The sequence below is a fragment of the Accipiter gentilis genome, chromosome 1 (assembly GCF_929443795.1).
Source record: "Accipiter gentilis chromosome 1, bAccGen1.1, whole genome shotgun sequence".
Taxonomy (NCBI): domain Eukaryota; kingdom Metazoa; phylum Chordata; class Aves; order Accipitriformes; family Accipitridae; genus Astur; species Astur gentilis.
The window spans coordinates 6,418,463-6,430,658 of NC_064880.1; the positions used below are offsets into that span (position 1 = coordinate 6,418,463).

Consider the following 12,196-nt stretch of genomic DNA (forward strand, 5'->3'; position numbering starts at 1 on the left):
CCACTCCTCACCTTTTTGTCACAGTGCTGATGTGTGCACAAAAGCTTACTCCTCCTGCAGAAAGCTGCTAACTTCTATACAGACGTTAGCCTTCCCGGACGCTGACTACCATCCAAGTATAATGTCAAACCTTCCCTCAGCTGCATTGCGCCTGTAAGCAGCAGGATGAACCATTTGGCTGGGTGTTTGGAGTCAACAAACTCATCCAGGCACACTTCTAACCTAGCGGTGGCCTTCCGTTTTGGGAGCAGGTGCTGTGCAATACACGTCAGGTAGGTAGAGTGCCCGGACGATTTCCTCGCCCGCCATACGGCCGTCTGACGAGAAATCACCGCTTGCCGCCCGGCCCAGAACCACGCTCCAGAACCACCGTGCATCAGCCGATGTGGCAGAGGGCACGGTTCGGGGCAGGGGCCTCCACCTCCCTCCTGACCCCACGACGTGCCGCCAGCGCCCGACGACCCTCCGCGGCGGAGGGGCTGGGGCCGGCCGGGCGCGGAGAGACGGCCCCGCGGGGCGGTGTCCCGGCTCCTCCCGCCCCGCCGCCCACCCCTGGGCGGCCCGGGGCCAGCCCGTGGCGGCGGGGCTCGGCCCAGCCCCGCGTGAGGCGGCCCCGCCGCCGGGAGTCACGGGGCGGGCCGCTGCCATGGAGCTGCCTGCCGTCAACCTCAAGGTAGGGGCCGCGGGGCCGAGCCGCTCCCGGGCTTCCCTCGGCGGGGAGGGGCTTCTCCGGCTTGACCCGTGGCTCGGTCTTCGCCGGGCTCGGAGAGAGCGGGCTGCCCGCGGCCGAGCTCCGGCCGGGAGGAGCGGGAGGGCTGCGAGGGGCTTTCCGCCGGGGCGACGGCCTTCCTCCTCGGCCGCGGCTTCGGGGGAGGCAGAGGCCTGGGGCGGCGGGGTGGCGTCCCGGGGAGCGGGCGCTTGGCCCGGCCTGCCCTCTCCTCTCGCATGCTTGGCCGGCTTTGCGCCTGGTCAGGAGGTGTGGAGGCCTCCGAGGAGGAAGGACTGGTGTTTCCAAACCTTTTATCGTCACATGGGCGCACGTTGCAAAAGCTCTTGGTCGTTATGACCGGCAGGCAATGACTCCGAGGTTCTCTCTTACTTCAAGGGCAGTTGCTAAAGTGGCCGAGGACTGGGTTGGGACAACAGCTGGTTATTAACTCGTGTCCGTGGAGGTTTCCAGCTCAGCTGAGCGGAGCTAATCCGGGATAAACACTACACAAGATCCTGAGGAGGCAAAGTTTTTGCTTGTCAGGCTTAGAAAGATGATCCCTGTTATTTGGGGGCTGTCATCTAGTAGGTAATTGAAATTGCTTCTCTGTTGGGGGCAATCTGAAAATTTTGGTGAGTGTCTGGTAACCAAAGAAATGGGAAATAAGTGACTTATCACAGTTATGTTACGCTTTTCACTTTGGTAAGGAGCGCATCCTTGTGGAAAAGCTGGAGGATACTAAAATCATTATTTTGCTGGTAGTGTTTGATGCTGAAGCCTTCCCTGATAGACAGGTGAAATTTTCCTCTAATTTTTGTTTTGTCTTTCATATTTTCAGAGCCCTGAGATTTCTAGGTGTGTGTGCCTTTTTCCAGCTTCACTACTTTGTGTATCTTGTTTGGTACGGCAAGTTTCAGGTGCTTTCTTGGGTTAAAACTTTTGCCTGGAGAATGAAAACAGCACTGATCACGTTAGGTTTTTTTCTGCTATTGATTCATAAAGCTGTGAGCAGTGGCCTTGGAGCAGGCTGCCTACAGGTTGGGTGGGAGGATGGCGTTAATCTCAGCTACTGTTATGAATTCAGCTTTGTATAGGAAGGTTTTCGTGTGGCTGTGCTAAATAAAAGCTTGGCGTTCATGTAATGTTTCCCCCTTTTACTAGTTCACCAAGAAAAGCAACTTCCCTTGTTAGAGGCAAGTAAGCAAATGGATTTTTCAAGGCCTGGCATGTGGATTATATTACATTCTGGAAACTAGCTGATACTTGGCGCTGACAAGTTTGGACTATTGTGTGATTCCCAGGGCACTAGGAAGATTAACAGATCTTGCCTTCTGCTTTGTTTTTTAACTTGGTTTGATTTTTTTTTTCCCCATGCTAAAACAACAGTGAAAAATAAGGACATTTAATTAAAAAGTTTGCCAACATGAAATACATCTTCTACCATGGGAGGTGGAGATAGGAGAGCTGAAAAAAACAGACTTCTTGAATGAATGAATCACCATGACAACACAACTAAAATGTTGCCTTTCTTCTCTAATTTCAGACAACCATTCCCAAATCTCTTACTAGATAAGAATGAAGCTTGTCCTGAGCAAACAGTTTTCAGCATTAAGAAATTCCTTCTTGTCAAGTCTGCCGATACTGCTCTGGGGCTGAAGAGCTGGGGAATAGGGAGTTAATAATTGTACAGGCATCTTTGTGCTATTCCTGAGTTAGGGCCTGCTTCCTTGAAACATATCACAAAGGTGGGAAAGATTCTTATTCAGAAAGGCACTGTAAATAACATGCACTACTGCTATTCATTGGCATGATCTGCTTACAGTTTCTGTGAGATTAAAAAGATGAGCCTCGTGATAGAAGTAGCTCCAAGAAAACTGCATGACTGATCTGTGTTTGTGCCAGAACATACCAATGTCTTAGCCCTGAGGTCTCTCTTTAAGCCACTTGCAGAGCTATAAAATTAATGTAGCAGGCTTTGCCCTAGAGTGAATGAGGAACATGCTCATGAAACAGCATCTACTGGCTCAGGTCTAATAGTAATGCTCAGCAAAGCATGTGGGAAGCAGCATAGTCATATTTTTGCAGTGAATGCTTGACACCCAGGATTATTGCAATAACTGTGCAGAGCCTTGAAATACAAAGTTTGAGTTTGATCAAGCCTGGACAATGTCCTACAATCCATGTGCCTGGAAACATATGCTTGGTGCTTGAGCTTTTTTAAATGCTAGGTCACAGAATCATAGAATAAGTTAGATTAAAAGAGACCTCTGTATGTTTTCTAGTCCAACCTCCTGCTCAAAGCAAAGCTAACTTCGAAGTCAGATCAAATAGCTCAACACAAAATTCAGCTGACTTAAAAATCTCAAAGGACAGAGCCACAACAACCCTGTTAGATGGCCTGTTCCACTGCCTAACCACTCTCATTATTATCACTCTGTTATAATGATGAGGAGCATCGTCACAGGCGGCCTGCTCACAGGTGGCCACTCAGGTCTATATTTTGGTTAGTATATCCTCAGGTGAATTATCTCCCTCAGAGTAGATGAGCTCACTCTCAAAAAACCCCCCAAAGTAAAATAAAAAAAAGTTAGATACTACAAGAAAATAATTGTAATTTGGAACCATGTAATTTTTAACTTAGTAAAAATTCAACCTTGTGCGAGGTTCTGTGCTGAAGCATGTTTAAAGGAGTGAGTTCCTGTTCCAGAGAGTTTCCCAGACAGACCTAGGCTCTTTTTATGCTTGGCTACTAGTTCCATCACATTCTGGGATTTGCAGAGGAGCTAAGAACTCCCCTTAGCTCTCCCCAGTTTCCAATGGGATGCTCTTAATCACATGGTCATCCTTCTGCCCAGAAGGGATGGGGACGAAGGTCCCACCTTTCTTATTTTCTGCTCTCACCACTAGTTCAAGTCTTAGGAGTTATTTTCTCAAAAGAAGAAATGTATGCCTTTCTTAGTTACGGACTTAAGTCCTTGAAGAGATGGAAAAAATTTAAATTCTTCTGCTGTCTCATCAGGAGACTGCCTGCAAATTATCTAATCTCACACAGTGGCTGTAGCTTTAAAGAATGTTTTTCATTAACACTACATTTTCTATGTTAAAGCATACCAAGACCATCAGCTAATTCCACAGTGCCCTGAAGAACTGTCAGGTAAATTGGACTAATAACCTGGAAGGGAATGCCTTGTTTTAATTTCAGCGGTCCCTTATACTATCAGCCCTAGTTTACCTGATTTTATGCTGATGGCTAAGCATGCTTCATAATTTAATAACTGCAGTATTGATCTAGACAGCATAAAAAAAAAAGCCACCCTGCCTAATTATGTTAACTGGTGAGCCTTGAGGGGTCTTGTGGGTGTGTAATATGCAATTAAATACTACCTAATTAAGAATTTCCCTGATGTTGTGATAGTCTCTTGAGTAAATGCTATTTGCATGTCTCCATTCTTATCTAAGAACATCTTGTATTTTACTGATGAGCAGTTTCTGCCTGGTCTCCATGGTACAATTTGGGAGAAGGAGAAGAGGGGGGTGGTGATGAAGCATTTTGTAGGCTTTCATGAACAATTAAAAAAAATCATTAATAAAAATCTGTTTAAGCAGGGTTTGAGGTCTAGGCTACTCGAGGTGAATGCTTGGAAGATGTGCTAGGGTACTGCAGTGAAGCAAGAGCTCTGTCTTACCATGGTAAGACATCTACATTGTTGTATCTTGACACAGCAGTGTGAGCCACAGCAGATGTGTCACTCCTGTTGATTTCCTGGCTGTGCTTCACTCATGTCACAGCTTCATTGGTTATTAACTCTCTTCTCAAGCAACTGGTTTTGTATTAAGTTAGAGCATGGATAGACATTTTAAGTCAATGAATGTAGCAGGATGTCAGTAGATCTTAAATTTTTTTTTTAGTGTCTTAATGCTCCTATCTGAATACGGCTTTCCTGTGTCCACCGAGTAATTTAGCCTTTTGCTACTTACTTATTTCCCAATTTATTTATTTTTTTAGGGGTGGGGAGTGTGGTTCAGAGGGGTTTTGTTGGTGGTGTTGGTTTGTTTTTTTTATACCAAGGTCAGTATAAATGCCAATTGGAGCCTTTCTTACAGCTAGAAAAAGTGCAAGAGTGCCTGTTCCCATGGATCCTCTGATATGTCTGGGCTTCAGCCTGTTTTTTTATGAGGCTGCTAATAGAGACAGTCTTCCATATTCTTGTTTTCACAAATCTTTAGAGAGTGAATATGAGTGATCTCCCTTTGTTGATATTGGCCAGCAGGCTCAAAAGCAAGTGAGCATGTGGATATAGGTATAGAAAAAGACTGAAGTGGTATATTCTTGTTCCCATTTGCTGTCTTAATAAACATGTAGAGTATGTCTCCTTGGTTACAGAATGTCAAGTGCTGGTGAAGAGAATCCTTGTGTCACTTGTTACAGTAAGATGCTTTTTTGTTGGATTTGTCCCCTTGAGCATGAGGATCAGGATCATAAAGGACATTTGCAAAGTACAGAATCTGTGACAGCATTATCTTATTGCTACTTAGGGCGCTGCTGACATTTGGGCCCTAGTGGCTTCACTGGGAGTGAAAAGAGCTGTGTACTATGGCAGGATCAGGTTCTCAGATTCCTAGAAGATGCCTTCAGGTCTATTAATATTGCAGTGAGGTTGAACCACTGCTCTGAACAGAGTGGAAGAAAGTAAAAGAAGGATTTACTGGGGACTGGAGTGAAATTGCTGGGCGCTGCAGGCATGACTATCCATGGACTTCTTGGTGATGGGATGCCAGATTGGTTATGTATAAACTGTGCTAGCATAGTGTGAATCAGATTGCCCGGCTTTCTGTACAAACTCTTCTGGAGTTCCAAAATCAATAACCCATTTAGAAAAGACTAAGTGGGCCCTGAATCAACTGTCGACAGAGATGACAACAATAATGAATGACTACAGTGTAGCACCACAGGAAATACTCAGCAACAGAAGCAGAGAAAAATGGTTTTCTGTCTTCACTGTCTCAGTTGCTATGCCAGCTTTCTGCACTGGTTCATGGTCCAGGGCACTCTTCCACCTGTCCCTCAGAAACAAGATGGTGTAATTTCACGTTGATCCTCCCAGAGTTCTCCCAACTTGCTGACCAGTCTTCCTCTCTGTTTTTTTTCATAGGCCATCATTCTGGTACACTGGCTTCTCACAGTGTGGTGAGTGATTTGTAACTGGCCTGGCCTGGGTGAGAAGGGGTATTCCTTCAAACTAGGAATGGGACATTCTCACGGAATCAGCACTCCCTGTTTGTGTCTGTCTGTGTGCAAGAAGATCCTAAATCTAAGAGTGTGATGTTTGTATGGGAACAGGGGTGAATGCAAACAAATGTGTTGCAGGCTTATTGTGAATGTGGGCTGGGTTTTTTGTCTTGTTTGGCAGGGGATGCATGAATCACATGTTTCCAGCCTCCTATGCCTGGGGAAATTTCAGCGTCCTTGCAGTGGGGATCTGGGCCATTGCGCAGCGAGATTCCCTTGATGCCATCATGATGGTGAGTGTGAGGGTGTATGCCTCCACCAGGCTGCTCAGGGAGAGGGTGGAGGGCAGAGACAGCTTCTTTGAGACAGTGATGATTTTCAGCTGTTCCCAGTACAGTGGTGAACAAGTCAAATTCCTTGAGTTGTTTTGGTTTTCTTTAAGAGAGTGTATAAATCTACAAGTACTGTAAACCATGATGAGAAGCATTCCTATCACTTTTTTGCTTCTCAGAGGTGAGGCACATTTGATTCTTACTTTTTTTACCTGCTGTTGTGTCTTGTAATGCCAGAGGAAGACTCAAAGTGTCTAATAGGCTTGAGTTGGAGGGGCTTTATAAAACCCTTCTCTGAACATTAAAGAGATTAGCAAGCAAAAATAAACAGCCCTGGAGCATATAATGAGAAGGTGTCTGACAGATGTGAAGAAAATGCACGAAATACAAGATCATTCCTTTAGGAATCTTTGTCTACCTGGGGCAGTGTCAAGGGTTAGCAATGTGTGATACTGGGGTGAAGGCATGATTACGTGAACACAAATCTCGCAGGAAACAGACGCTGTAACTGACTGTTACTCCTAGCGGTTAATGCCCTATTCAGTTCATGTCCCACTCTTTCTTTGTTTCCAGTTCCTGACTGGCCTGCTGCTCACAGTCCTCACAGACATCATTCACGTCTCTGTCTTCTACCCTCCAAACAACTATCTCACTGATGTGAAGCGTTTCAGTATAGGCATGGCCATCTTCAGCCTCCTCCTCAAACCCATGTCCTGCTATTTGGTGTATCGAATGTATCGGGAGCGTGGAGGAGAGTACACCTTTAACATAGGTAGGCTGCTTCTGTGTCAGTGTGGGCCACCTTCTCTGGTATTAGGGAGACCACTGTGCACTTTGGAACCTTCAGCCTGAGCTCTGTGCAGCTGGATTCTAACCCCCTTTCCAGGGAGGGGGTGGTGCTCGCTCTCTCTTGCTTACGTCTGTTCTCCCATTTTGTGGTTCTGGTGTGTCTTAGGCCTTAAATCTACATTCTTCCTCTCTTCCCTTGCAGACCTAGAGTCCTCATCTGACAGCCATTTTGCTCACAATGGTATTGGTACCACTGCTGTCTCTCTTACTCAATGTAACTGAGAGGCTTTTCCTCTCTTCCTTCTCTTGCATTTGTGTGTGCTTGTTGGAAGCCTTTGGGTGTCCTTCTTTCTTTGCCAAACCTTTCTTTTCCTTCTGGGGGAAAACAGAGGCAGCATCCTCTCTAGCTGGATTATGCATGAGAGGGAAAGAAGCTGGATTTCTAACTCTATTCTTTCTCTGGGCCTCACATCTCCTAGCTACCTTGATGGCTCTGGACCTCCATTTCTTCACCTGGAAGATGGGACTGATGTTTACCTCGTGGGACTTTGCCTGGAGGCAGTCATTTTTCTCCTAGTTGTACTTGCTAATGATAACATGGCAGCCTTACCAGAGAGAAGGGGCTGTGGCTGGATGTTCTGGGTCTTAGCTTTGCCAAGCACGCCTGGTGCTAGTTCATGCCAAGGCAGCTGCCAGGGATTGTTTGCTGTGTGGGATTTCACCCTGGCAAAACCAGCAGCCTGGCACAGTTGGGGTTTTTGCCTTCCTAAGAAGGCTGTGCAGGACAAAGGATGGTATAACTGCATTACAGTGTTTGAAAGCTGTCACTTGTGCTGCTTTAGTGCTAGCAAAGAAGATAACGCTTCCTGTGAGAAGAGGTGGATACCTGCAGAGGAGGAGAGTCCATGGAAAGAAACCATGGCTTGGGGCGCTATGTGCTATTTGCATCTCTCTGCTAGTGGAATGTGGATGGCTTCTCCATCAGCTACTTGTGCAAATGCCAGACAGATCTGTCTTAACGGGGTCAGAAGGCCTGTGAGTCAACTGCAGTGATTTGCTGTGGGCCATGTTTGTGCCAGTTTTTATTAGTGGCTCACTTGTACTTGTAACTGGGATTTGACATTTGTATCCCATGGGAAGTGTAGGTATCATTGAGGGGTTCATCCCTGACTTAGAATTTGGGAGCACTCCTTTTCAACCACACTGTCCCAACACAGACATGATACTGAGAGTCTCCTCTCAGGAACAGGTTGGAATTCAGACACTTTGTAGTTTCATACCCTCTCCTGAACTGTCTTTCTCAAAAAATTTTCAGTACAAATCATGTGCTGTTGTTTTGTGTTGAATGTGGTTGACAAATTTCCTCTCTCATTTTCCTGCTGTCTGGCATTTTCCTTTTGAACCTAACAGTGTTGCATTTTTCCTGGTCTTCTCTGTCTCATTTTCTTTCTACACAAATTCCCTTTTTGTTCCTTGGCAGCATCCTTGCTGCTTAGAACAAGCCTCTCATATGGTTTGGTGCCCACCTTTGATTCAGATTTCTTTCTAGCCATGGCAGATGCCTAGCCTATAGGTAAAGAGCTGTCCATGCACATTTTCTGTCTCTCCTTTCCCTGCTCATCCCCTGGACAGTAACATGATTTTGTACCAGTCTTGTACCACAAGCAAATTGTTCATAGTGCAATTAGGAGCATTGCTGGATTCAAATTTAGTGCCATGGTGTGGCACGCTTGAGGCATAGCTGCATTGTTGGGAAGAGTGGTTCATGGATGAACCATGCTCTTAAATCTATGCTGTCAGCTAGCCATGGTTCCTGCTGCTTCTGTTTGTTTATTTTTCCAGTAGATCTCATAAACTTGATCTTGCTGAAATATGCTGTTACAGGAGCCTGTTATGCTGCTATGTAGCATTGCGGGTCTTGCTTTCCACACAGCCATGTGGCTACTAAGAGAGCAATTCTCAGGGAACAAAGAGGCACGTTCAAATGCATCTCAGTTATTTTGCCTTTGTTGGAAGGATGAGTTTTCTTACTTCCTGCCTGTGTAGTGAGGATCGCAGAACATGGGTGCTGGGGAGGTGGTAGAGCAGCTAATGTGGTGTGCTTCTGAGCTGTTGGTTTCTTCTAGGGGATTCAGTTCTTGTGCTTTTGTTTTTTTCCCAAGCTTGTTCTCTTCCATCTCCTTTCAGGTGTCACCTGTGCAGGCCGGGATCGCAGCACTTATGAGACAATTGATCAGCAGGATGCCCCTCCACAGTGGCCTGACTCAAGCAAGACAGCCCAGCAGCCATACTGAGGCCCTCTCTGCAACAGAGAACAGAAGCTTCCCTCGCCCAGTCTAGCCTTCCAGTCTTCCCATGTCTGTTCTGATGGAGCAAGACCTGCTACTGAGCAAACAGGAGAGGATCTGATTTCACTTTTTTTTTTGCCTCCCTGAAGGTTAGGCAGATGGGTTCCTGCAGTAAGTCCAGAAGATCTTGGAGATGTCATGTTAAGCACTGTGACTCTTTGTAATCCCGGTACACTCTTTTCCTCCCTCCCCCTAAATTCCTCCTCTGTATGTGTGAGTAGATGCAGCTTCTGCAGTCTTCCAAGTCTTGTATTGTGCATTCTCTCTATTGTACGTAAGGAAACCACTCAAAATATTCCTGAACAAGCTATCTTTAAAAGGCTTATGGACTGCCCCCTTTAACAATAGTTTAGCCTGCTTTTATGCAGATACATGTCCAGGAAACATTTGGGAGTTCCTGAGGGCTGGTTTTGATGGTGTTATTTAACTAAGATTTATGACCATAACTCCCTATGCTAGCTGTGGTGGTTTGCACAAAGCTGGGGTTGGTATAAAATGTTCTTACGGGGCCAGGGAGCTGCTTGTGCTCCCAGTATTTAGTCTTGGGTTTTATTCACTGATGCTTTTATGCAAAATGTCCTTCATAAATAAGTCCTTCCCAAAAAATGGTTGTTGAATGTAGGTTATAGATATTCTGTGCCTTGAAATGTCCTTTTGCCTTCAGCTGCCTCTTTTAACAGAACTTGAAATGTTACATTTTTCTAAGAAAACTATAAAATGAACACAGTTTTTCTGTGTTAGAAAAAGTTACGCTGGTCACCTGTGTCTCATTTGAAAATGTAGGTATTCCTGAGGGTTTGGGACTGTAGACAGGCAGTCTGGGAGAGTCATTATGGGAGAAGGTCTACAGGGCTTTGATGGCTTTTAGTCTAAGCTCTACTCAGACAACTAGAGGGTACTGCTTGTAAATGTGTGGGTGGGAAGGTGGGCTAGTTAAATGAGGATTGGGGAAAGGAAAAGATGGGTTTATTTACACTGCGGTGGTGAGCTCTGTGGGGTGTGATAAACTATAACCTCTAATCTTATACACAATAAATCTGCCCTGCTGTGGCTTTCAGGTAAAATTCTTAAAAAAAAAAAAAAAAAAAAAAAAAAAAAGTTCAACAGGATTCTTTATCAGAAGAAAAAGAGTATGTCAGCTTTGGCAGAATGAAAATACCAGTGCTAGGACGATATGTGTTTTTCTGAGGCAGGTTCATTTTCAGTTTACATCTGTTATTCTACAATTGCATTTCTCTTGACAAGACCTGCTGCTGTCTTGACTCTTCAGTGACCAAGAGCCCTGTTAACTTTGCTCTAGAATCATCCCATTTGTATGTTTAAAACCAAGCAATTTTCTCTCAAGTTTGATTGCTTTAAACATAAGCAGATGTTTCCTCCACTATGCTGCACAGACACTATAGTGACCTGCTGCTCTACCTGGACCATCATCATTTATTTATGCCTGGACCAAGCGCATGGTAAATGCCATAAAAGTGTGATGGTCTGGTTTACTCTCCTGAGATGAGTGTTGTGCATTCATTTTGCAGGCTGCCATGCAACAGAGCATAGGAATAGGAAACAATCTACTCTTGTGATCAGATGGGGAAGAAAGAAGAATAGGTAGGCAGAAATTTCTGGGGCTTGTGGAGTTGCAGAGCAGGCCTTTATGTTCAGTTAATGTTTTTTTCAGCTCTTCAGAACTGTGCAGTGACAGCATAGATCCCTGAATAATGCATTTAAAGACTTAGGTTTTTTTCTTCCCTAGACCTGTGAAGCACAGACTGAAAACAACTGTTTTAAATGCTATGCTTTCGTGTATTTGCACAAACAAAGAGTTACATCTAGTGAGGCCTTGCCAGCCATTCTCCATTGAGAAAGACACCACAAAATCTATTGATACCCATCTAGTTGACCTGCTGTGCGCTTTTCTGTGGAGAATTCAGCACATCTAGGGGCTCAAGGGGAGCAGAGCAAGGCAGGAGTTACGCTAGGCTTACTGTGCCTCAAGGATACCTATTTTGGGCAGTAAATCAGAGAGGCAAGGACAAAAATGAGGCCCCTCTCCTGGCTTCTGAGGAGTAGGAGGACATTTGTTTCAGCAGTGCTAACAATAAGCACCAACGCGCTCTTGGATCAATACCTGGTTTAGTGGGGTGTGTGGGGATTCATCGAGCCTGTTGCACTGGATGGAGCACAGCCTGGCTTCACAGCGGGGGCTCCTTGTAGCTCGTCAGTGGGGTCTCCTCACCCAGACGTGCAGCAGGTGTGATACTCTGCTCAGGTTTGTTTTTTTTTTCTTTGTGGTTTTTTTGGTTGTTTTTTTTTTTTTAATCGTCGGGTCCTGATGTGCCTGGGTTTTTTTTGGTATGGTATTTTTTTTTGGTGATGAGCTGGCAGCTCTCTAGGATTAACCACAACCCACCCGGTGCAGGTGCCTCCCTCAGCAGCATCTTCTCTCAGGTGGCCTGAGGGGGCGGGCGGGGCCTGCCCGTGTGCCTAATGGCCGGCCTCAATCCATGGGGCAGCCTCGTACCCTGGCAGGGCCGCCAGCCCGGCCTGGGCTCGCCCACACACTCTTGGGGGTGGCCGCGGGGCCTGGTGATGCCTCCCAGCGCTGCTGACAGGACGTGGCGGGTTCGGGGTGCCCGGTGGGCGAGGAGGAGGAGGAGAACGTGCCCCCTCTCCTGAGGCGTTTCCCCGAGGGAGGTGAGCGGTGCCTCTTGCAGGTCCGCCTCATCTGGGCCGCCTTCAGGACGCAGCTTTAATTAGCCGTGGGCGAGAGCAGCTTTCCCGTGGCCATCTGCAG

The 12,196-nt window shown here is 46.2% G+C and overlaps 1 protein-coding gene across 1 annotated transcript; it reads left to right on the plus strand.

Annotated features, from left to right (window-relative positions):
• The first annotated feature begins 587 nt into the window (after positions 1 to 587).
• AGTRAP (angiotensin II receptor associated protein) lies at positions 588 to 10,144 on the plus strand. The gene is made up of 5 exons (XM_049809309.1): positions 588 to 673; positions 5,863 to 5,897; positions 6,121 to 6,232; positions 6,845 to 7,043; positions 9,248 to 10,144. Exons 1-5 carry the CDS (start codon positions 647 to 649, stop codon positions 9,352 to 9,354), a joined length of 480 nt encoding a protein of 159 aa, XP_049665266.1. The 5' UTR covers positions 588 to 646; the 3' UTR covers positions 9,355 to 10,144.
• Positions 10,145 to 12,196: the final 2,052 nt, after the last annotated feature.

Coding starts and splice junctions, on each gene's coding strand:
- AGTRAP (XM_049809309.1), top strand. CDS start 647: ATGGAGCTGCCTGCCGTCAACCTCAAG. Junction 5,898..6,120: donor CACTGGCTTCTCACAGTGTG/GTGAGTGATTTG, acceptor CTTGTTTGGCAG/GGGATGCATGAATCACATGT. Junction 7,044..9,247: donor AGAGTACACCTTTAACATAG/GTAGGCTGCTTC, acceptor ATCTCCTTTCAG/GTGTCACCTGTGCAGGCCGG.